General features: G+C 34.3%; 2 protein-coding genes across 2 annotated transcripts; one reads left to right on the top strand and one right to left on the bottom strand.

Moving 5' to 3' along the window:
* Nucleotides 1-978: 978 nt before the first annotated feature.
* LOC112011821 (putative calcium-binding protein CML19) lies at nt 979-2,055 on the bottom strand. Its single transcript, XM_065759793.1, has one exon. It carries the CDS (start codon nt 1,747-1,749, stop codon nt 1,147-1,149), a length of 603 nt encoding a protein of 200 aa, XP_065615865.1. The 5' UTR covers nt 1,750-2,055; the 3' UTR covers nt 979-1,146.
* Nucleotides 2,056-7,378: 5,323 nt separating this feature from the next.
* On the top strand, nt 7,379-24,946 carry LOC112011820 (stromal processing peptidase, chloroplastic). Its single transcript, XM_024044158.2, has 24 exons — nt 7,379-7,718; nt 8,659-8,902; nt 10,078-10,319; nt 12,148-12,346; nt 12,885-12,932; nt 13,176-13,283; nt 13,377-13,565; nt 13,666-13,965; nt 14,647-14,748; nt 15,477-15,611; nt 16,375-16,599; nt 17,460-17,663; nt 17,775-17,945; nt 18,228-18,377; nt 19,036-19,173; nt 19,869-20,096; nt 20,207-20,359; nt 20,530-20,656; nt 20,747-20,879; nt 21,914-22,034; nt 22,122-22,202; nt 22,499-22,600; nt 22,771-23,055; nt 24,590-24,946. Exons 1-23 carry the CDS (start codon nt 7,552-7,554, stop codon nt 23,002-23,004), a joined length of 3,801 nt encoding a protein of 1,266 aa, XP_023899926.2. The 5' UTR covers nt 7,379-7,551; the 3' UTR covers nt 23,005-23,055; nt 24,590-24,946.
* The last annotated feature ends 949 nt before the right edge of the window (nt 24,947-25,895 follow it).

Below are 25,895 nucleotides of genomic sequence, written 5' to 3'. Positions count from 1 at the left end.
TACTAATATGAAAAATTTAGATTCATTAAGCATTCACATCAGCCTCAATGAATTTTTAGCTAAATTTAGTCTAAAATTTTCACTTTTATTAATTTAGCTAATCTATTGTATACAAATAGCTACATTAGTTTCAATACTATCACAATTTCATTTAAAACTTATTTCATATCTTCTTAAATATTTTTTTTCACCTCATCCTTCTCCAATTTCACTTTTTTTTTTTCTCAAATCACCACCTACAAACATCCATCAGTGTTGCCGACCCACCATCAAACTAACCATATCAAAACTAAATCAACCCAACCAGATCCAACATCAAATTAATCGTCAGTGTGAAATCGTTGTTTTACGCGACAGGTCTAGTCTCACACCGCTGCAAATCTATTAAATCGCAACATCGTTCTTCTCACTACTTGAGGATTCATTGTTCTCCCCATTGAAGATCACAAGATCTTTTAGACCAATTTGGTGGCAGAGACACAGAGAGAGAGAAGTTATGGTCTGTTGATGAGCAGTGAGAACCTGAGAAAGAGTGTGTGCGCTAATTAAAAAAATGATGCATCGAGTGAACAATGCTCTTCAATAAGTGTATTGAATCCACTATCCATTGTTAATCACAAGAGAAGTCAATATAAACACAACTCTTTTAGGATCACACACTTTCCTACCCATTTTACCACAATTTTCACTTTTGCCAATTTAAGATTGGATTACATCACTTGCATATGAGACCATCACTAGGACTTGATGAAAAACAATCTAATTATCACTTAACACAAGCAGAAATTGTTGTAATATATATAAAATTTTATATAAATACTAAATACTGAAAGTTTGTTTCAGAACCCGATTAGCCATCAGGTAGTTGGAGTGTTATTAATTTACTAACTAGTTATTTCAAACTTCCTTTTTGGCGGGCCTAAACATATATAGAATATTGTAGGATTGAACGAGTAAATATTGTATAATACATCAGTATAAACAAAGGTCGAAAAATATAAGTTGATTATTCTACAAGATTATGGAAATATTTTCCTTACAAATGTGTAACAAGCAAAAGAATGAAGTGTTAACAAATTAAACAAAAACCAATCACCAAAGGAATCGTCCAAATATTTACAGTGAACAGCAATGGATATGAATTAATCAACGCATCATAGATTGGAACTCATCAAAGCTTAGGACGCCGTCTCCATTGAGATCAAACATTCGAATCATAGCTTTACAATCCTCAATGGACTTGGACTCACCGAGTCGACTGAGCATCCTCTTCAAGCTTGTGGGAGTGATGCAACCCGACCCTTCCATCTCATACATACCAAAAGCCTCTTTGAGCTCCTCATTCTTGTCTTCCTCTCCCCCTGCGTCCATTAGCTTCTGGAATTCCTCGAAGTCGAGCAGCCCATCTCCGTTCAAATCAGATGCTCTCACAGCTGCTTCTGCCTCATCCATTGACAGCTCGCCCCCCACAGTTCTCACGCAGCTCTGTAATTCAGAAGGAGATATTTTACCATTCCCATCTTCATCAAAGTAATCGAACACCTTTTGGAGCTCATTGCTGTAGTTTTTGCTTGATGAAAGAGAGAGCTTATTGGACTTTCTTCTTGAAGACAATTTACAACTTAGACTTCTTAAAACTGATTTTTTTGGTGAAGTTGAAGTACGCCTTTCTTCCAATATTATAGTTGAAGAAGAGAAAGAAGAAGAAGACGACGAAGAAGCTGCATCGTGTGTGTGTGTGGTCTTCATGATGAAACCTGAGATTAATTGAAGGAAGCTTGCTAAATCAAAGAACTTCGAAATTTTGTGTATAAACCTGAACTTGGAATTAGTTTGAATGAATGGAACAAGGTTGGCTCTTCCTCTTTGCAGTATATATAAGAGAGAAATTTGCTATAAATGATTATTTGAAAGCGAAACAGACGCGGAAAATGAATACTACAAAGGAAAGGAGAAATAAAGCATGAGATAACCGATGATGTTTTGGAGCACACGACAAGAAATTCGTGCAAACTTTTATAAGTTATGGTCTTTATGGCTAAGTTCTGGTCTTTCAATAGGTGTGTATATATATATATATACACCGGATAAGTTACACAGGACACGGTGTTGAGCTATCATGATAGTGATATTAGCCGACTTACAAATTGTTAATGAGAACGGCTTTTTCAATTGTTGATAAGACAAATGAGTTGGAATTAGCTTTACGGCAGCGCGTGAAGGAAGGTTCCTGCTGCCTGCGGAGGAAATTGACAAATGAAAGTTTGAGACTTTTTTGGGACATTTCGGGGATTTTTGTTTTGTTTTTGTTTTTGTTTTTGGCATTCTATTCTTTCCTTTGTCAATAGAGAAAGCTTGGCCGCAATCACTTCTAGACACGTGGGGTCTTGATGAAAGAGAGAGCTTATTGGACTTTCTTCTTGAAGACAATTTACAACTTAGACTTCTTAAAACTGATTTTTTTGGTGAAGTTGAAGTACGCCTTTCTTCCAATATTATAGTTGAAGAAGAGAAAGAAGAAGAAGACGACGAAGAAGCTGCATCGTGTGTGTGTGTGGTCTTCATGATGAAACCTGAGATTAATTGAAGGAAGCTTGCTAAATCAAAGAACTTCGAAATTTTGTGTATAAACCTGAACTTGGAATTAGTTTGAATGAATGGAACAAGGTTGGCTCTTCCTCTTTGCAGTATATATAAGAGAAATTTGCTATAAATGATTATTTGAAAGCGAAACAGACGCGGAAAATGAATACTAAAAAGGAAAGGAGAAATAAAGCATGAGATAACCGATGATGTTTTGGAGCACACGACAAGAAATTCGTGCAAACTTTTATAAGTTATGGTCTTTATGGCTAAGTTCTGGTCTTTCAATAGGTGTGTATATATATATATATACACCGGATAAGTTACACAGGACACGGTGTTGAGCTATCATGATAGTGATATTAGCCGACTTACAAATTGTTAATGAGAACGGCTTTTTCAATTGTTGATAAGACAAATGAGTTGGAATTAGCTTTACGGCAGCGCGTGAAGGAAGGTTCCTGCTGCCTGCGGAGGAAATTGACAAATGAAAGTTTGAGACTTTTTTGGGACATTTCGGGGATTTTTGTTTTGTTTTTGTTTTTGTTTTTGGCATTCTATTCTTTCCTTTGTCAATAGAGAAAGCTTGGCCGCAATCACTTCTAGACACGTGGGGAACAGCAGTGTCGTTTAATCTTGTGGTAAGTAACTAAAGCTACAAGTCGGTCACCGAATTTTTTATGCAAAAAATCTAGTATCATAAAAGAGAGATGCTACGTCTACAACAATTTTACAATATTTTTACAATAAATCATAGGTGATTAGTTATTATTGGTTCAAATTTGAAACTAATAGTAAGATTACTTTTTTGCCGCAACAATAATAATCAGTAACAACCTACCACTTAAGATTTGTTGTAAAATTGTTGTAAAAATATTATAGACATAGTATTTCTCATCACAAAAATGTACCATTTTTGCTGCAATACTCATTGTGGCTAACTGTAAAAGTTTGAGAAAAAAAATGACGTGTCTGTGGATAATGTGAAAGTAATATGCAATTATTTATAGGGACAAAGTTTAGCTACAAAATTGGTTGTAGTCTTAGGTTACAAACTCACTCAATAAAATAAATATTACTGCATATTTTGAAAATCTAACCGTTGAATTACATGTTCTTTACGCTCTTAATGCACATGTCAATTTTTGTGTCAATCGGATATCATTTACTATATAATCTATAATCTTATATTTTATGCATAATTTTAAATTATAAAAACTTACAATTTAAAATTTTATTGATGACATAGCTATTGATCTTTAATTTTCTTGAAATTTTGCAAACATAAAGAATATAAGAAGAAGATACAATCCAATGATGGATTTGTCAAAATTTACTTTTAATAAAAAGATATTGAGCGAGTTTGTAGCCTAAGGCTACAATCGATTTTGTAGCTAAACTTTGTCCTATTTATAGTTGGCTATATAAGAGAGTTGTGGCTTGTGAGTTTATTTTTGGTGCTGAAAGAACCTTGTTCACAACAATGAATTTAAGGAAAAACAGATATTTGCTTCTTTCACCGAAAGTTTACAAAAATGAATTTAAGAAAAACAGATATTTGCTTCTCCCCCCTCTTTCGGGAGTCCAAATCTTCTGTCACACTTTTCCTGCTCCACTCTATACTCCACCAATAAATACTTACCACATGTTCGCCTAATTAATTAAATATTATCATTATTGACTTATTAATCCTACAGTTATTAATTAATAGTATCACGTGGCAAGTATTTATTGGTGGAGTATAGAGTGGAGCAAAAAAAGTGGGACAGAAGATTTGGACTCCTCTTTCGGTAGATACTTTTTATGTATTATGTAACGAATAACGGTCAAAACTGTCATAGAAGGCGTGTTCTCTAGTGTCTGGAGTGAAAAAAAATGTGAATATTCCATGAAAAATGTGGAGAAAGTGTGAAGGTGTGTGCGGGGTGAGAAATAATATTTTTTTAAAAAAAATTTAATTATCAAAAGAGAATACTCAACACTCTTATCTTGTATTCATATTGAATTGGTCAATTCAATCATATTTTGAATTTAATTGAAAATTTAATATAATGTGCCTAAAAATTATATGCAAGTATATTTAATTTGTTACTTTTTTGATTCACATGTATATACAAGAGATAAGTGATACACGTGATAAACTCATACAAGAATATTAACAAAAAACCGTGTGAAAACTAGGTAATTTTTACATGCTTTGTAAGCAATGCTCTCTCCTCTCACATGAGGGGTGGGCCCCATGATGGAACACACGTATGGGGCCCACCCCTCATATGAGAGGAGGGAGCATTGCTCCCAGATCACCTAAATTTTTCCCATGAATGCTATTGTAACTTTGTTTCTAATCTGACTGTAGCTTTACACTCTTGAACTGCTTGGGCTTGAGCTGTTAGCTGTTGCATTTTGGATTTTTCAACACTTTTGAGAACTCTTGAATCAGCTAGAGTTTCTTTTGTACGTAGAACTGCAAAAAATTGCAGCACATTCATTACTAATTAGCACAGTATCCAGTTCAAGTGGAAATGTAGAAAGACAAGGAATGTTGGTTTGGCCACAATCAGTTTTTTCTTCTACCATTCTGCAAGTATTTGAATAAAATGACTTGGTTTTCTACGTTGAATATTAATCCACAAAATATGATGATGTGTGTCAAACTTTAGGGTGGATTGACGGGTTCCTGCCCTAATAAATTAGGCAGCCAGGCCCATTTCTAACTTATCTATTGTAAAATAGGTCCGGTCCGGTTAGATTGGGCTAAATCATCCAAACCAGGTCCACGATTATAATTATCTTTGGGCTAGAAGTGTAAATATAAAATACTAAAAATTGTGAAACACAGAGCGGATAGATGATAGGTTTGAGAACAGCTTATTTAGCTGAAATTAAAAAAAATTTGCTGATTAAAATTATTTTGCTGAAAATATTATAAATAAAGCTAAAAAAAAATTAAAATAATAGTAACAAAAATAAGCTAAATAATAAATAAAAAAACTAACTTTTTAAGCCAATACTAAACACAATTGTCATATGGGTCATGTTTTATTTTTATTTTTAAGAAAGCTGAATATTTGTTGGCTAGGAAAGATAATTAGATAACATGTGAGAACCATTGTAACAGGTCGAGAGAAAGATCTAGGTTGAGCTATACAATTCAAGATGGATCCACGAGCCACGATTATAACTATCTTTGGGTTAGACGTGTAAAAAGTTTTCTCAACCTTATAGCTGGATTGTGGCTGGATTTTTGTACAGATTCTAGACGTGGCCTCATCATGTCCGAATAGTTGCAGCTTGCTATGAAATAAAATATGAGAGTTATGTATACTTTTGACCCTTAACCTTCAAGCTTGAGGTTGTTTTTATTTTTAAAAATTTTTATTTTGACTCTTCATATTTGATACTATTTTACATTCATTTTTCCATTCATTTTTTCTAGTAATTTGATTGTCCATAATATATATATATATATATTATTTTTTTTTTTCCTACAACAATGAAATTCCTACATTTTACAACATTTCAAAGTTAGGATTTCATAAAATAGTTAAACATGATGGGCACTTAACGATCTTATTACTAACGAAAATGAATGACATGGCCAATATGAAAACAAAATGAAAATGAAGGATCAAATTGAAAATTTTAAAATATAAATGGCCAAAATGAAAAATAATCTCAAACTTTAAAATTCATAAGTGTAATTTAGTATGACAAAAAAGAAAGAAAAAAAAGATGACATTATTTTTGATAATTCGTGGTTACAACAATGTGGAAGTGGGGAGAAAGATGACATTGTGAGAACACATATACAAAAAAATATTTAGGACTTAGAGTATGTCCAACAAACTTTTTTTATATTTCACTTTCTCCATTTTTTTACAAAACCAAACTCAAAATGCTCTAACAAATTCTCTTAAGTCAAGGATTTTATAACTTAATTGGCACCTCCTTATTCACAAAGTGTTTGGGATCTAGGGAAAAATAGTTCAAGTCATGAGATTAGCATAACAAACTATAACTATCTATATTAAAAAAAAAAAAAATCTTAAATCTTAATTATTTGCTCTTTCACATTTATTACGGTGGCTTTCCGCACCTAGTGAGCCATTGTAACTCTCTAAACCAATCACTTTTTTTTATTTTTTTTTTTATTTTTTGACAAAAGGTGGTGGGTTTTAGTCTACAATATGAAAAGAAATATTAAAAAAAAAAAGAATTTTGAATGGATATTTAAATGGAATAGAGAAAACATAAATAGTATCTTGAAAATGATTTAAAGTAGGTAGGTAAAATAGAAATGTAGATTTAAAAAAAAAAAAACAAATTTGGGTGAGAATTTGAAAATACCGTTAGAAACCATCTTAGATAGATGACAAATCTCCATTTGTATTTTCAGCGGATCATTTTAGGTTTTAGGTCAAGGCCCAGTAATTTTATGTCCATTTAGAAATAGTTTATTTAGCTTTTTGCTTAAAGTATATATGTGTTTTAAAAAATTGAGAGAAATTTTTAAAAACTATACATAAAAGCTAAAAATTGAACTTATAAGCTTAACTTAAACAAAAACTTTGAATCATTTTTTAAAAAATGGGTTGAAATGAGCATATTTTGTATCAACCTAACCCAACCAATTTTATTCTATATTTGAATAATTTAATAAGTGTTCACAAAATTAAGTATATTACCCAAAAAAAAAAAAAAGATAAAATAAAAGTATGGATCTTGACGGGCCCCCAAAGATCAACCTAACCAGTAACCAATATCACTACACCTCACTTGTTCATTTCCATAAGCTGCATCGGCGGTGTATGGGAACCCTACTCTCTTGAAGGAAAAAAAAAAAAAATCAATCGAAAGGATCCGTTTGTAAGGCAAGCCTGCTCTCCCCGGCTTCCCAACCCCACCCTCAGACAAAAGTATCAAGTTTTCCATCTCTCTCTCTCTCTGTAATTTCTCAATCTTGCAAAAATGGCTGCGTTAAGCTCCGTGGTTGGAAGCAGCAGCGTCCCTCAAATCCAACCTTTAAAACAGAGAGACACTCATCCCAGAAGACGCCTTAATTCGCTCCTCTCTCTGCCTCCTCGTTCTCACCCTTTGACCCGACTCCATCTCAACCATCTTTCCACCAGAACCAGGTTTTTTTTTTTTTTTTTTTTTTTTAAATTTGTTTTTGTGGCTTTATTAATTAGGTTATTGTTAATTCTCAATTACACAAACTTGTTTTCATAACCATGGAATTGACATGAATATCATAACAGCATAAGTTTGTTTGTGCTTCTTGTCCTTATGTTCTTCAAAACAATAAACAAAAAAGTGAAATTAATCAGTCTGCGTGCTTGGTAGTGTTGCGTCTTTCGTTATTTAATGCTTTATATCCGTGTCCACAAAAAACGGGGAGTAATTACTCTCACTAACTAGTACTAATAATGACCAATTCAGCCGAGAGCTTTATAGCTCAACTGGTTGGCACTTCCTAGTTTTCAATGAAGACATCCGGGTTCTAATTCCCCGCCCTCAACTATCAAATTATCAAAAAAAAAAAAAAAATTCCGAGAACAAAATAATTAGTGGAATAACAAATGGCTTGGCATGTTTTTTTAATTATTTTTTTAATAGTTTGATAGTTACAATGGGGAAGAGGGGGTTGGTTTGAACTCTAGATGTCTCGGTCGGAAACATTAGAAGGTGCTAGTTGAGCTATAAAGCTTTTGGCGTGTTTTTATTGAATGTTCTGTTTTCTTGTAACAATCACATACTTATATTTCTTAAGCTTTAGGACATGTTTCTTTAAGCAATTCTTGTCTCAAAAAACCAGTTAAAAAAAAAAAAAAAGGTTTCTTGCCAATTTCTGTTGTACCTTTATAATTGCCTTTTGTAGGGCCAATGAGCTCTGCCTCAAATGGCACTTCCGAGGATAAGGCCTTAGTTTAAAACCTGTTTAAAAAAATTGCCTTTAGTATGCCTTATACTTGTGTATTTACATTTTTCAGTATGACTACTCTATTGCCATTTATAGTAATGGGTAGAGCTAATAATCCTTTTTAAATTGTTTTTCCGTGTTATTGCGGATGATAGGTACCCGCTTGAACTTGGTCATGGCAGATTAGCGAATCACAGAAAGAAGAATAACGCTTGGAAAAATTATTCTTCCATGCTTGGTGAACCAGTGACTGAAGCACCTTTTTTAGGACAGACTGCCTGCTTTAGTTGCTCCCTCAACCGCAGAATAACTCGTCCCACTTTCAAAAGATCTATACCACGGGCCTTTCATGACAAATCTACTTTTCATCTCTCCAAGCATGGTCTTGGCAATACTTCTGTAAGTATACCAGATCAAATCCCTTCTGTTAGATTACATCGAATTTGCTCTTCTGAACTGATTTTTATGTGTGTGTGTGTGTGTCTATGTGCACGCAATCAAGTGTTTTTTTTTTTTCTCTCTCTTCTCCTCTGCTCTCCTCTCCCCCCCCCCCCCCCGGCCTCCCCAAATCTTGGAGGTATCTATGAACTTTCATATGTAATTTAGTGGTTGCTTCTAATTTTTATGATGTTGCACCACATAATATGAAGAGAAAATAATTATTTTATTAGCATGGATTTTATGGAACAGATATTGGGTTACCATTTTGATAGTTCATTGATGACCATATACATGTTTTTTCAAACCTTTAGAACAATCACTTAAAAAGATTTTTTTTTTTTAAAGATTTTTTTGTTTTTTTGGGTGGGTTCTTCTAATCTGAACCCAATGAAGGTAGGACCTTTTTGTTGACTAGGATTGCTCCTGAGTTGTTTCAGTCAATGAATTATTGAAATTGATTTCATTACCTTTAAAAAAATTAGAATAAGTTACTTCTAGTAAAAAAAGTTACTTGAAGTGATTTGTTTCTAACTTCCTAGTTCAGGTCAGAAAGTTGCACAGTCATCTCATTTTTTTGCCCAGCTTGTTATCTGAATGGTATGGCATATGCTTTTACTCAGTCTTAGGCTGATTGTTACTGTTATATTTGTTGTTTGTTGTTATCAAGCAACTAATTAAGAGCTATCTTAAGCCTGAAACAGCATTTTTTCAGCTCACTGTGATATCTGTATGTATTGCAAAACAATGTTTGGCTTTTATCTTCTTCTTTTTTTTTTGGGTTTTTGGTGGGGGGGGGGTGGAGCTTCTAGAAACAGTTTAGTCAGATACTGATTCTAGAAACAGCTCACTGTGATATCTGTACTGTTTCATGTTTAGTCAGATACTGATTCCTTTGTCAGTTGTATATTAAGATGGCTTTTATAAGGTAAGGTCTGGTTCAAATGTGTCCTCTATAACAGAGCAGAGGGTGAGGTTGTGGTTATGATCCACTTGATATGTGTGTAATTCACTAATTGAAATTGAAGAGAAGGCATGTATGAGATGATTTGTTTTAATTAATGCACTCCAATTTCCCTTCTCATTACTCCCAAGACAATATTTGTCAACTTTTTTGTACTCTTTATATTCTTCAGGTGAAGTTTGATCATATTCCGCGAGCAACTGTTGGTCCAGATGAGCCACATGCAGCAAATACAGCCTGGCCAGATGGTGTTCTTGAAAAACAAGATTTAGATATATCTTATCCTGAGAGAGAACAACTAAGTTTGGATGGGTTCTTAAGTTCTGAACTCCCGTCTCACCCAAAGTTGTATCGAGGACAACTGAAAAATGGATTGCGATATCTTATTTTACCAAATAAAGTACCTCCAAATAGGTATGGTTCATCCACAACTGTCCATTTGGTACCTTTTTTATTTTTATTATTTTTTTTATATCTTTTTTAAGAATGAAGTGTTCCAATAAGTTGTACCTGTTTTTTTTGGGGGGGGGGGGGGGTTGAAAAGTTTTACTTTGAAAAAGTGTGGTTTTAAAAAGGCGTATTGAATGGTTTATACATGGATTATGCATGATAATGACAAGCCACAAGTTTAATGTGCAGCTAATTAAAACACGTATCACTTACAAAACATGGAAGTATTGCTCATAGATTTGTAAAATTTTATGCAAATTTCATTGAAATTTAATGTTTCATATCTCTTCGCACAAATATCATACATTGCACTGCAATTTCATTGCTAGAATCATTGCCAATGCAAGGTTATAGGTTAATTCCAAAAAATGTCCATCGCTCCAACATTTTGTTTTCATTTGGTAATCTTCCTTTTAAATAATTGGTTTACTCCAAGGGGTTGCTTCTTTTTTCATGCTTTTAAATGCATTTATTTACTCATAAAAAAATTGTTTACTCTAGGTATGCTTGTCTAAAGTGAGTGCTAATTGAGGATTGATCTCCAACCTAAATTTAGGGGTTGGTATTATTTAATGTTGAAATGCGTTTGGATTAGTTTTTTTTTTCCGTTAGCTTATTAGATTAAATGTAGCTTTTTAATACTCCCTCTTTCTAGGTATAGCTGTACTTTTACCAACTTTTGAGCAAATAAGCTTTTTAACAGAAAGTTAACCCTAATGCACACTTAAATTTTTTTTATAGATGATGTTGATTGGAACTAATCCTAATGTTCAAGTTTTTGTCATTTTTCCGTTTGTGATTCCATATGTGATTAGCACTTGGTTTTATATTTAATGTTGAGTTATAGATGAAATGTTTCAAGTACTATGGTGGTATGGTGACTAACCTCCTTTGCCAATTCACCATTGATGTAGCACAAATATAAAATGATGATGGAAGACAAAGAATCTAGTTCAATATGATTTTTATGTTCAGTGAACTATAATTAGTACCTTTTTTTTTTTTTGATAAGTAAAAGGGATTTATTAAACTATTAGTACCTAATAGTTGTATTTGTTGAACTAGCGTTGATTTTATTAAACAAGCCTCTTGCAAGTTTTGTTCTCTAAACTTGGATTGTTGAAATATTTCTCTACTTCATTGAAAGAGTTGTGACTGGGCATTCTCCAGCTGTTCTTTGTGATTGTTGTTCTATCACCTTTCTTCTTCATCATCAACAATGTTAGGCATACACCTGAAGCAAAACTTTCATTTATTTTATCTCTTTTGTTATAAATAAATAAAAAATGACAATTAGTAGCTATAAAGTGGGGCTAGCCTACCCACTGCAAAACCCTTCCGTCCCACAGGTTGAAAACTTGACATGTCCCTTATGACTTGAAAGTAAAGAAATTTTAAAGAATTAATGGTAGATGTTACAGAAATATGTGATGTGTCAGAGGATTAAACATTAAGTGTCTGGACAAAAGTACTGAATATGCATGTGATAATCTATCATATGTAAACAACTAATATAATGCCTTTAGCTTTAATAGTATGATAAGTTTTGGTTAAAAAAGGAAAATTGTAGAAGCTTGATAATAGGCATAACTTAGAATGTTTTTTCTCAAAGTGCAATGATTAATGAATAAGTTTTCCTCTTCATGTATCAGAAGGGCATAATGGAAAGAATTGCCTATTTGTTTTCTTTGTATTTATTGTCACTTTTGCTAAAAAAAATAGTATGCAGATGAGATGATCTCTGCCCTCTTGCTTGCTCTTATGTAAAAATGATTTGCCTCTTTGTTTTTAGGTTTGAAGCGCATATGGAAGTTCATGCTGGATCAATTGATGAGGAGGATGATGAGCAAGGAATTGCCCATATGATTGAACATGTTGCTTTCCTTGGAAGTAAGAAGCGTGAGAAACTTCTTGGAACAGGAGCCCGATCTAATGCTTATACTGATTTCCACCATACAGTGTTCCACATCCATTCTCCAACTAGCACAAAGGTTTTTTTTTTTTTTCCTATTGCCCTATTGAATTAATTGATTGTAATTTCTGAAAGGATGCCCTATAATCATCTTGTGTTGTGATTCTTCTATTCTTTAATAAAAAATTTATTACTTATAGAAAAGGTTTCTTCTTTTAGTTTTTTAATTAATATTTTCTACTAGGTATAGACCTTTTTATTTTTATTTTTATGATTACAAGGTTTGGATATTGGATACTGATTTAATTGGGCTGTTTGATTTGTTTACTTACCAACTTAAGTTATGCTTCATTGGTAGGTGTTCCTTTTTTCTTGATGCACATGCGCATGTATTGAATTTTCTTTTATACAGAATTTATTAAACTTAGTAGTCGTTAAAAAAGTACTTATTGTAAAGGAACACAAATTTGTGAAGTCAAGTTAGTGACATGCAGAATTTTGTGTTTACTTATGAAGGATAAATAATTCGTATCTCATTTTGTTTTCTTTAAATAAAGAATACAAGTTACAATCAATGTCTCATTCATTTACTGACTGTAGTTGGGTGGTGCTTGCAGGACTCTGATGGAGATCTGCTTCCATCTGTGCTGGATGCTCTGAACGAGGTAAGATTTAATTGGATTCTGCCATAAGCTTTTTGTGTGCGCCTTGTTGTAGAAAGATAATTCATTAGTAAGCTGAGTGTTTGGTACTTAGTGTTTATGTCATGTTAGCATGGAAATCATCTTTTAATTTCTTTCAATTTGTTCCCTTTTTCAAAAAAGCTTTTCTTAGCTGAAGTACAGCATCTTATGTAATGAGTTTTGTAATGCTCTGCCTGACGAAATCTATTTCATTCATGCATAAAGATAGCGTTCCACCCAAAATTTCTTTCTTCTAGAGTTGAAAAGGAACGTCGTGCCATACTTTCGGAACTCCAGATGATGAATACAATAGAGTATCGTGTTGATTGTCAGGTATGGACTAAAGATATTTTTGTGTTTTAGCTGGTTGATATTTGCACATTGGTGGCCAAATGTCATACTTTTCTTGCCTTCTTTTGAACTCAGTTGTTACAACACCTGCATTCTGAAAATAAGCTGAGCAAAAGGTTCCCAATTGGATTAGAAGAGCAGATTAAGAAATGGGATGCAGATAAAATAAGAAAATTTCATGAGCGTTGGTACTTCCCTGCAAATGCAACCTTATACATAGTGGGGGATATTGATAACATCTCAAAGACAGTTGACCAGATTGAAGTATGTCGTAAATCTTGTTATTTATCATTTGTAACATCAGAGTCCAGATGAGAAATATTGTAACTTTTGAATTTGACAATAGTTAGTTTTTTCCATGCAGGCTATCTTTGGGCAGACTGGCCTAGAAAATGAGCCAGTTTCTGCACCTGGTCCTAGTGCATTTGGTGCCATGGCTAGTTTTCTTGTTCCTAAGCTCTCAGCTGGGCTTGCTGGAAGTTTATCTAATGAAAAATCATCTAGTTCTTTAGATCAGTCTAAAATTTTAAAGAAAGAGAGGCATGCAGTTCGTCCTCCAGTGAAGCATAATTGGTCTCTCCCTGGAAGCAGCATCGATGTGAAGCTTCCACAGATATTCCAGCACGAGCTACTACAAAACTTCTCAATCAATTTCTTCTGCAAGGTATGGTGATTTTTTTAATAAATAAATTTACTTGTCATGTTTCATTAATATAGGGCTTCATGTGAAGATGTCTTTGTTTTGTTGGTAAATGCTGTGGTTTGGTCACTAGTTTGTGCCTTTACGACTTTCTACTTAAAGAATAACTTAATTTAAAGGGTAAACTTGAAGAGATAATAAAGGGAATATAGAGAAAACTTTGGAGGGATGCTTTACTGAGAAGTAGTAGATTGCTGCATATTACAATGCTAAAGGAGAATAAATGGAAAATTGGTTTCTTGTTTTCTTTACAAATAGGAGACAAGTGAAAGAAATAGTACCCTATATTTGTCTACATTGGGCTAACAAAATGATTGGCCCTAGAAGAATTTCCCCCCTTTTTGATAAGTAAAGAATATGTTTAAGAGCCCAAAAAAGGGTCTCACCTATTACATGGGGAGTGTATAAGAGCAACACCAAAAAATACAACTCAAGCTAATATCAAAGTTTAAAATTTGGTTAACTTGGTCACTTATCAAAAAACAATTTGGTTAACTTGGTGGTCTTCAGTTTTTTATGATTCATATTTAATGTTTGTAGATTTCAACGAGTGTATATGATTACCATTTTTCTCTTTCTCTTTTTTATTTTTTATTTTTAATATGGATTTTTTTTTTTGGTTGGGGGGGATTTAATTTTGTGCAGATTCCAGTGAACAAGGTTCAAACATACAGTGATTTGCGAAATGTTTTGATGAAGAGAATATTTCTATCTGCCTTACATTTCCGAATCAATACAAGATACAAGGTGGGTTGCAATTATTTTTGTACTATTTTCTACCACTATTATAAATTAGTTGATTGCAATTCAGGTAATTATTGTTTTGTATGAGTTCCCTCCTCCCCCCCCCCTCCCCCCGAAAATTGTTCTGTCTGAGTTGATTGCTAATTACTCTTGTAATCAAAGTATGATTTTCATCGTGTTCCTTTCCTTTTTTGTTTGAGTGGGTTTTCTCTCATCTTCTTCGTTATGCAAGTGAAGATTGTTCCTTAAGCTATGTGTAAATGATAAAAGTATATAAAGGTCATACTTAGTGCACAAAGCTTCTACTTTTGCAAGGTCTAGAAAGATGATGAAAGTATCTAGTACTACTAAAAATGGACAAACAGGGGGTGGGTCCAAATGGACCTACCTTGGTGAGGTTCCACATCATAAAATATAAAAAAAGGGACAAACAATGGAATTTTACTTATTGGTAGTAAATGGTTCAATTTCAATTCCTTACCTGTGTTAACCATTTGCATATTAAAAGGGAAAAAAAGATATAACCAGGTAATGAAATTGCAATAACACGTTTGAAAGATATAACCAGTTAATGAAATTGCAATAATTCATTTGAAACTTTCAATCAGGTTGATAATGGGTACGATAGAGTCTGATTAAATCATTTTGTCTGTGTGCTGAAACCCTGTTTGGTGCTTGGAGAAACCCTTTTTTCCTGTCCAAAAGTGTAGCTAACCTACATAAATTTTCAGAGTTCAAATCCGCCCTTCACTTCAATTGAATTGGACCATAGTGATTCTGGAAGGGAAGGATGCACTGTCACTACTCTTACAGTAAGTGCCGAACCGAAGAATTGGCAGAGTGCAATTAAGGTGGCTGTCCAAGAGGTTTGTACTCTTACCATTCCATAAATACAATCTTCATGCATTGATTTTGGTGTAGTAGCTATGTTATGTTCTTTAGTATCTTTTTTGGTTGTCATCATTGAACCTGATAATGGACTGGCACTCTACCTATCAAAAAAAATAATGGACTGGCACTCAGCTGGACATGCTTGGCTTGCATTTGGGCATGCTTGGGTGGTTATTTGAGGCCCATGGGGCCAGGATGGTACAAAATTCAAGGCCCAATTATTTTTGACGGTGGGAATGGGCTTAATTGGAAATTTCATAATAGAGCAGCCTGTCTTGGGCAGCAAATTTGTGTGTATGTTTTTTTAATTTATTATTAAAATGATTTGACCAAGTAATATATAACACATGTACACCTAAACCCGATCACCTAAACCCGATCCTCTGTCCTTTGGGCATGGCTGATGCCATAATATATTAGTTGGACAGGCTTGGGCAGATTTTTGGGGCCTCATTGGCCTGGCTGGCACAAAATTCAAGACCCAACTATTGTTCAGGGTGGGACTTGGCTTAATTGGAAATTTCTTTGCAGAGCAGCATGTCCTGTAATGCAAAATTAAAATATGATGCAGCAACGACCACTATGAGATTTATATTTTATTGTAGTGGCCAATGCATTCCATTTCTATTTGAAAGAAATTTTGTGGCTGTCTTGATGCCATTGAAGTACTAAGATGATTGTCTTAATTTTCTGCATAATTCTTTTCTTCTAGTATCTAATAAGTTTTGTGTGATGCAGGTTCGAAGGCTGAAAGAGTTTGGTGTCACCAAGGGTGAATTGACACGCTATATGGATGCACTGTTAAAAGATAGTGAACACCTAGCAGCTATGATAGATAATGTGTCATCCGTAGATAATTTGGATTTTATTATGGAGAGTGATGCTCTGGGCCATACAGTGATGGATCAGATACAAGGACATGAGAGCTTGGTAGCTGTTGCTGGAACAGTTACACTTGAAGAGGTAATTTCGTTTATGATGATCCTGCTTGTTATCATCTATTGCATTGATAAATCAAGTTTTATTCTTCTTCCTTTCTTTCCATATTAGGTCCGCAAAAATTTAAGTTCCGCTTTTGTTTCATCAACTTTTATACTAAATATGCAATGACATTGTGCAGCATCACCTTATACTAATTACTTCTTTGCATTTGTAACTTTGTATTACGATTCTTTTGAAAATTTATATTAGTATCATAATATGTAATATATTACAGACAGAAATGTGGTTTCCAAATAGTCTTTTCGTTTGTTCCTGTTAGCCTTTATTAGTTAGTTGAAGTTTGAATTCCCATATTTTTTGTGTTATATTCTTTAAAATTGTTTTCCTAATCCTAATGCCTTTCTGCGTCCAAGTTGAAAGAAAGTATAGGGTTCATTGTAAGTTTTGGTTACCTCAGTCTTATACTAAGCTCCTTTTATCGTCTTGGACTTGTAGTTGATCAACACGTATCTTTTTTTGGTAATTATCAACAAATGTTTGGTAATTATCAACAAATTTTGTATCTTAAACTTGTATGATTGTACTAGCCAAAAAAAAAAACTCTTATGATTGTGGCAGTGTTTACAATTTTCAAATTTACCTGGTACCAAATGCCTTGATTTCCAAGAAAAATATACGATGGGAGAATAAATTATTGGCAAGCTTAATGTTAGGGGGCATGTTTTCAAGTTAGTTTTGGTGCATGTGGGCTCATTTAGTCTTGAAATGTTTCAGTTTGCCATCGGAGCTATAATCTGATCACTTTTATTTCTTCTGTTTTTTATCTGCATTGCTCTCTTGCATTTTATGTTTTCAATTTCTAAATAAATTTTGCGGTGCAGGTAAATTCTGTTGGTGCTAAGGTGTTGGAGTATATTGCTGATTTTGGAAAAGCCACTGCACCCCTTCCTGCAGCGATTGTAGCATGTGTTCCCAAGAAAGTGCATGTTGAAGGAATGGGTGAAACCGAGTTCAAGATATCCCCAAATGAGATTACAGATGCTATGAAAGCTGGATTAGAGGAACCCATTGAGGCTGAGCCTGAGGTTTTTTTTTTATCATCAATTTTGCTTCCTTCCCACTTAAATTTTTTTGTATGGTAAAAGCTTCTTGCAAAGTAGATTTTATTGCTGATTTCGTTTTCCATATTTGAGCAGCTTGAGGTGCCAAAAGAGTTGATTACTTCATCACAGTTACAGGAGTTAAGGCTCCAACGAAGACCATCATTTATTCCTTTAAGTCAAGAAACGAATGCCACAAAAGTGCATGACAAGGAAACGGGGATCACTCAATGCTGTCTTTCAAATGGAATTCCCATTAATTACAAGGTATTTTTGGAGATGTTTGTATTCAATTGCTTATGAAGCAATTACAATAAATGGACATTCACTATTTCAATATTTTTGAAATGTGATTGGATCTGGTCTACTGTATCTGCATGTATGTGCTTAGATATGGTTCTAGAAGAATGGAACCTTGGTTTAAGATGCAGTTTTTCTTTTGAGACATGTTTGTATATCTCTTCTATTAATATAATTTGATTTTTACCTTTAAGCATCTCTGTCTCTCTAATGTTCATCATTCACTATTCACATCTTTCTTATACACAGATTTCTAGTACTGAAGCCCAAGGAGGTGTAATGAGGCTTATAGTTGGTGGGGGGCGAGCGGCTGAAAGCTCTGAGTCAAAAGGAGCTGTTGTCGTGGGTGTTCGAACTCTTAGTGAAGGAGGTCGTGTTGGCAACTTTTCAAGGGAGCAGGTATCAACACTTTATTTTTCCAATTTTAACCGAATGAAAGCAATCCTTATTTGTACATTCCATATGGCCAGAACCATAATATTAGTTTTGCATCCCAGTTTCAAGATGGGGAGATACAACTTTGCCACAAGGCTATCGTAAGGATTTATAGCTAAATGAAATTTTCTAAAAAATGTTAGATAATGTTTGTCACTTATTGGTTTTTCATTAAAAAAAAAAAATTAGATGAGGGTTTTGGTATTCTGTTTGTTCTTTTTTTTTTTTTTTTTTAACTGTCACTAATCATTGGCAGAGAGAAGATTCTTATTGGTTGATATATTTCAGGCATTGGTCAATAGTTTCTGAATTAATTTTGTGAGAGATTTTTTTACTTAAGTATCTGAAACTATTTGAATTTAGATAATTTGAATGATAGCTAAAAAATAAGGAGCAACTCATGTTTGTTATTCCTATATATATAGCTGCCGTTCCCTTTCCCTGCTGGGTATTTGATTTGAACCATGGGACAGAGTGATTAGTCAGTTGTTATTTGATGAGACCCACATTCATTTGCTCTTATCACCAGATAATGTGCTTGTTCTACTTGTATTCTGTCAGGATAGATTGACCTCCTCCTGTTATGCTAATTGTGTGCCATATGCTTAATGTGCTTCTGCAGGTAGAACTTTTCTGTGTGAATCATCTGATAAATTGCTCTTTGGAGTCTACAGAGGAGTTTATTTGTATGGAGTTCCGTTTTACATTAAGAGATAATGGGATGCGTGCAGCTTTCCAGTTACTTCATATGGTGCTGGAGGTAAGCCCATTGTCAACAGTACTTGTGGTTTCAGTCAGTAATGTTTTTGAAGTTTTGGGCTTCACTTTTTTGTCCCAAGCAGAATAAGAATTAGAACCCTAATTAATCTCCATAAATTCATGTGAGTGACTGTTTTTTAATATTCACTTCTGTGTGAATATGAGGTCCCATCCTATGAACAACAGATATTTGAGGAGATAGAGGTAGGTGATTTGGGTTTCAGTTCTTCTGTCACTTGGCCAGAAACCAAAAGTTACTACAAAATGAAAGGAGTTTTATCGTTTATCATTTTTTAAATGAATTAAAAAAAGAAAAAAAAAAAAAGAGTTTTATCAATTGTGAAGTCATAATCATTATTATCTTAATTTAAAAATTGATTTATTTGTAACATAGAAATGAACCAAAAAGGAAAAAAGAAGCATGCGCTTTCATCAATATTTCCTGAAATTACAGTTTGCACATTCCATTTTATTTTTACCAAACCGGTTAGGTTTACATCAAAATGACTGCCATTAAAAGTTGAGGGACAATGCATTTCTATGACCCAAAGAACTTGTATGTATTACACACTCCAGGGGTTGCAATGGGTGGGGAGATTGTTTCCTGAGCCTTCCTCCCTCTTCCCTGTGCCCTTGCTAGGGATATTAATGTTTTTGTTCATTCAAATACCTAATGGTGGTTTTCTGGGTTTGCAGCATAGTGTCTGGCTCGAAGATGCATTTGATAGAGCGAGACAGTTATATTTGTCATATTACCGGTCCATTCCGAAAAGCTTAGAGCGGTCAACTGCTCACAAACTCATGTTAGCAATGTTGGATGGAGATGAGCGTTTTGTTGAGCCTACACCAAATTCTCTACAAAATTTGACATTGCAATCTGTGAAGGATGCAGTGATGAATCAGTTTGTTGGCAATAACATGGAGGTGCATAGTTACCTACTTCTAGATCTTTTTTGTGAACATCACTGGATGACGTATTGCTTTTGAACACTGCATTTCTTATCATGAAAAGCTTGTATGTATTCAATCGACAGGTGAGTATTGTTGGGGACTTCTCGGAGGAGGAGATTGAGTCTTGTATTCTTGATTACCTGGGCACAGTTGGAGCACCAAGAAATTCTGAGAGTACACATGAATTCAGGCCAATCCTCTTTCGACCATCTCCATCTGATTTGCAGTTTCAGCAAGTGAGAAACAAAGCTGGTTTAGTTGAATACTTCCATTTGTTGATGCTTTGGACATTATTAATTCTGTGATGCATCTGAAGTACTTTTTGATTGAGTTGTGCCTAGTTTGAATTCTGAGTGGCTGTAGTTTATACATCAACCATGTGAGTACTTATATTTTATTTGTCCAGGTATTCTTGAAAGACACCGATGAGAGAGCATGTGCATATATTGCCGGCCCAGCACCAAACCGTTGGGGTCTTACAGTAGATGGCAAAGACCTGTTAACATCAATTAGTAATATTTCAACAGCTGAAGGTGAGTTGGTGCATCATATCTAGAACTAGGTATAAAACGTGATTGGGAATTGGCTATTCATATGTCATTGCTGGGCAATGCCCTTTGCAGTTGCACAGCCAAAATCTGAAGAACTGCACTTGGAGGGGACAAATTTGGAGAAAGAAATGCAAAGAAAACTTCGTGGTCATCCACTTTTCTTTGGCATCACTATGGGGTTGCTGGCCGAGGTCATAAATTCTAGGTAGCTCTTCCTGCACAACTGTACATTTCTCTTAAAACTTATGTTTGTGTATCAGAATAACATCAGATTAGAATATGGTTTCTGAAACTTTTGTTTTCCTTTGGATTACTTGTCATCATTAATTTACATAAAATGTGATAATATAGCTTCGGAATTGCATAGCAGGAGCATTAGCTGTGATGGCTGTAGATATTTCTCAAGCACCTTCTGTTCCATGCAAAGTTATGAATTTTGTGTCGTACCAGATGGTATGGCTGAAAGATATCCTACCAGTCACCAAACCAGTATAATAACTCCCTAGAAACTTACGGGTCAAATACTGGGACATTTCAACTAGGTCCAGTCTTTTTGGCCAATTTCAGTAGTCTTGAGCTGATACGAGACAGTTTTTTTGGAGTTTTTTGAAATTTTCTATAACTTGGAGACAGTTGAAACTTCTTCTTTGATCTCTCTGTGGTCTTTGCTATTTGTTCTCCTCCACTAATTTTGGTTTCTCTGTTTGCTCGCATCACCCTAAGTTCAATATCTTGCATAATGTGGCCTCATAGAATGAGTGGTGTTTTAGAATTTAGAGTCTTGAGACACACAAATAGACATTCAGTCTTAGACACAGAGATAGAGAGTTCCAAGCCTACCACAGTGGGACTTCTAGAGCAAAAAACAACAGCATTAATATATATATATATATATATGATAGTTTTTTCCGTTAAGTTTGAAATTTGGGACAGTGTTGTTAAATGGAAAATCTATTCTACGTAATGGTTGTAATTGTGAACTCTAAGTTGTGTGTGTTTTTTTGACATTTGGTGTATAGCCTAGCATGTAGTTTAAGTTGTGTGTGTTTTATACTGTGGGTTATTGTATATAATGTTAAGTAATTTTTTAAACTGTCAAATTAGTTTCACATTTATGAATATGTATAAAGTGGTAAAAGCCAAAACGATACACTAGTATTAACTAGTATTGAAATATTTTGACCAAACCGAAAGTCTCCAATATGGTATTGACAACTTCCTTTCATGTGCTTTGTACAGGCTTTTTACATCTGTCCGGGATTCTCTTGGGCTGACATATGATGTATCATTCGAATTAAACCTATTTGATAGACTTAAGCTTGGATGGTATGTAATATCAGTAACGTCAACTCCAGGGAAGGTGTGTGTTCAATTTCAAGTAGTCTTATAAAATTGCTTTCCTGTCATTTCAACCTTTTTCATCAGTTTGGATTTACTAAATATTCAGGTACATAAAGCTGTTGAGGCATGCAAGAGTGTTCTCAGAGGTTTGCATAGCAACCAGATTACTCCAAGGGAGTTGGATAGGGTTAGTTACTACCCAAACTGTTCGTGTTGCTTCTCATGATAGCATTATTATTTAAAAAAAAAAAACTTCCAATTAAGCAAGCACGACAAGTGCCAGATATGTGAAATGAACTTTTTCAGAAGTTTAGGTGCTCCAAGTCTTCCTAAACTTGGCATGGTGGTTCAACATCTGTCCACACCCCCCCCTGCTCCCCCATGTTCCTTGGCGTAAGACCAAGAGTTTGTCTTTGTAATAATAAAATATATTAGTATTTTTGCTTAAAGTTTGTCCATTCCTTGCATCTATTGCATTTGCAGGCTAAACGGACCCTTCTCATGAGACATGAAGCTGAAATCAAGTCAAATGCCTATTGGCTTGGATTGTTAGCCCACTTGCAAGCTTCTTCTGTTCCAAGGAAGGTAAAATGGGAACATCTCCTTGAGAGAAAATAATTTATAGATATCAAGTAGAAATTTTGCTGTTGGAAGCAAAAATAGAGTCTAGTTGCCTATGTTGCATGGAATCTTGACATTTCCCTATAATTTCTTATGTTCATTGTTTTGTATTAATATTGCCCCCTGTGGCTCAGGACATATCATGCATCAAAGATCTTACATCACTATATGAAGCTGCTAGTATCGAGGACATATACCTTGCTTATGACCAGTTGAAAGTAGATGAGAATTCTTTGTATTCGTGTATTGGGGTTGCTGGGGCTCAGGCTGGTGAGGAAATTACTAATGAGGATGGATCAGGTGAAGGTTTTCCGGGAGTTCTTCCTGTGGGACGTGGTTTATCGACAATGACACGGCCTACAACATGACCTTGGAAATTACTCTGTTGTCTTGTCTTGGATTGCTATTGAGGCTAGAAGGTATCTTTCTTGGTAGCATGAAATTGTGTTTAAAATGCATTCCAATAAATGTACGTGTGTGTGTGTGTAATTGTTCTTTTGTTTGAGGTTAACTTTTCACAAGCTTGGGTCTTTTACTAGCATGCAAGCTAGACGCACGTACACAAACCTACTATCACACACAAAAACATACTATTATGGGATTGAAGCTATTATGCTTGGAGCTTTGAAAGCGTTGTGCTCTAGAATTGCAAGTAGTATTAGGGGTGATCTCTTGGGAAGTCCTTGTGTTGCATTTCTTTCTTTTACTTATAAAAAGAAACAAAAGGGGGGATTACCATCTAAAGGAGAGAGAGAGAGAGAATGAATGTATGTTGAGTCCAACTTCCAGACTTCATACTCTCTACCTAATGGTGCATACGACTATCATGTAGGCAATAATGTTAGCAGTACATTTACAAGGCACTAATTGCTCTTGTGATGTAGGATCTTTAGGAATTCAGCACTAAATTTGATTTCTTGATGAGATCTTGAAGGGTTCTTGAATAAGGATTGATATTTAAGGGCTCAGGTATAGAAAATATTGAATCTTAAATACTTTGATGGCTGTTTGGTGTTAAACAGTGAATAGTCAATAGAACAAGAAATAAAGAAAGGTAAACACTAGGCAAACACACTTAGGTTTTCCTAAGCAATCACACTTAGGTAGGAGAAGGCAATCACACACTCAAAGATTAAATAAGCTGCTGAAATTTTATTAAAATCAATCTAACTATGAGTATTATTGATTACAATAAAGACTTCATATAGGCTGTTATTAAATCTTTTCCTAGAAGGATTAGGACTCTAAATAATCCATTCCTAGAATGACTAGGATTACTGAGAACAAACAAACTGACAAAGTACTTAAGAACTTCTAAACTAAATAGGAAAAGTAATCAAAACATAAAAGACTCAATGGGCCTTTGGACCTTTGGTACAGCCGAGGACAGCCCATCCCATGAATTTGGAAATTACCAAGTTGCCCGTATTCTAGTAAAACTTAATAAAGCTGATAAGCAGCAAATATACAAGAAAAAAAACAATAAAATAAGCAGTGGAGATCATTTGTTTAAATGTTTTGTTGTGAAAGAGCTCCCAAGTTGTCTTTTGCTTCTTAAATTGAGATGCTCTGTGAAAGGTCTCAGAAACGAATGAGATTATTATAGAAACCTGTGCTTATCCCTTCAGCAGCAACCTGAATTGTAAACTAACATTCACAGCACTAAATAACTACCCTGAGTGCAGCAATGTTAAATAATCAAAACTTCACCACATTTTTTGAAATTTATTTAGGTTTAGTTTATAGTTTGCATGAGAGAGCATGCTATGTCCTGTCTGCCCAGTAGATGTGAATGCTTTGTCTTCAATCCTTGTATGTTGTAAGTTATGTGCCGAAGACTTGATTGTCAGTTGCAATTGCTTGTATATGTGTGGCAGTAGGGATATCATTGTTTCTTTCCCTTTTGTGTGTGTGGCTGTGGGTATTAATAGTGAACTCATTTTTGCATGTCAGATTTGCCTGCCAAAAAAAACGAGTGTCCATCAGATTGGCATAGACGCATGGTGAAAAGCTCACATTGCTTGATGCCTTGATATGAAGACCCTTTTACTGAAGTTGTCGGTGGAATTTGCTCATTGCCTTGGGCCTTGGACGTTCAAACAGTCCAAAGTAGTAAGCCTATACATCAAGTTGATTGATCGTTAAATGCGTAATAAAATCTTGTCCTAATCAATTTTGCTTTTTATTTTTATCAGTAGTTGAAAAGCATCGGTACTGATTATTTATTGATACAATGTAATTATTGGATGAGGAAACAAAAAATGTATAGCTTTTATAGTATACAGAAGCCAGCAGCTGGCTTTTTGGCTTGATCAAGAGCATACACGCTGGATTCAACTCTCTCTCTCTCTCTCTCTCTCTGTTTTAATTTTAGTTTCACCCTTGCAGGGACCATAAGTGGTTCACCAACCTTCTGCCCAATCTTTCCGTCGTTAATCTTTTTGAGCAAGCTCTTGTTTATTTTTCCCCGTCATTTTGATTTTTCCTGTATAATTTATTTATGCTTGATTTTCTTCTTGGTGCTTTTGTTTCATTGACTTTGCAAGCAGTAATATCTGGTGTCACATGACACACACAAACGCTTTACTTATTTTTGTTACTATTTATGGATCTTATTACAATTTTTTATACTATTCATAAGTCCCACTATATTATTTCAGCTACATTTTATCTTTATTTACAGTATTTTCAGCACAAAATTTTTAATTTCAGCTAAATAAGCTATTCCCAACCATACTCTTAACTATTAAAAGGATAATGGTAAATGGTAATCTTCTCATTAACTATTTCAATTATTGTAAGGCTTTAAATTATTGGTTATATTGCCGTCTCAAAATAAAGTGTTGTATGAGCAGTATTTTATATAAGTTTAGTTTGTATTAAGTATGCGTTTGGCATGGATGAAATTTGTCAATTTATTTTACTATTCAGTTTATTTTTACTACTATTTTTGAGTTTTACTGTATTTTTTGGTACTATTTATGAGTTTCATTGTACTATTTCACTGAATTTTTACATTTATTTACCGTACTTGCTTAAATTCCATTCATGAGACTTGTTCAACTGAAACTTTAATTGGAAGTTGGCAAGACCTTTACTTGACAATTGCTTGATTGAGATTACATGAGCAGTAAATTGATTTTGTTTTGTTGCTTGCTTAACCTCATTCCCTATATAAACTATCCTATTATAGAGAGCGAGAGGAGGCTGTCTATTTCATAATTACAATTTTATTTTTTGGATTTTAAAGTTTATAAAT

Source organism: Quercus suber, unplaced genomic scaffold, assembly GCF_002906115.3.
Source record: "Quercus suber isolate HL8 unplaced genomic scaffold, Cork oak 2.0 scaffold_341, whole genome shotgun sequence".
Lineage (NCBI taxonomy): Eukaryota > Viridiplantae > Streptophyta > Magnoliopsida > Fagales > Fagaceae > Quercus > Quercus suber.
Note: the sequence above shows the minus strand (reverse complement) of the source record. Positions and strands in the feature narration are given on the sequence as shown.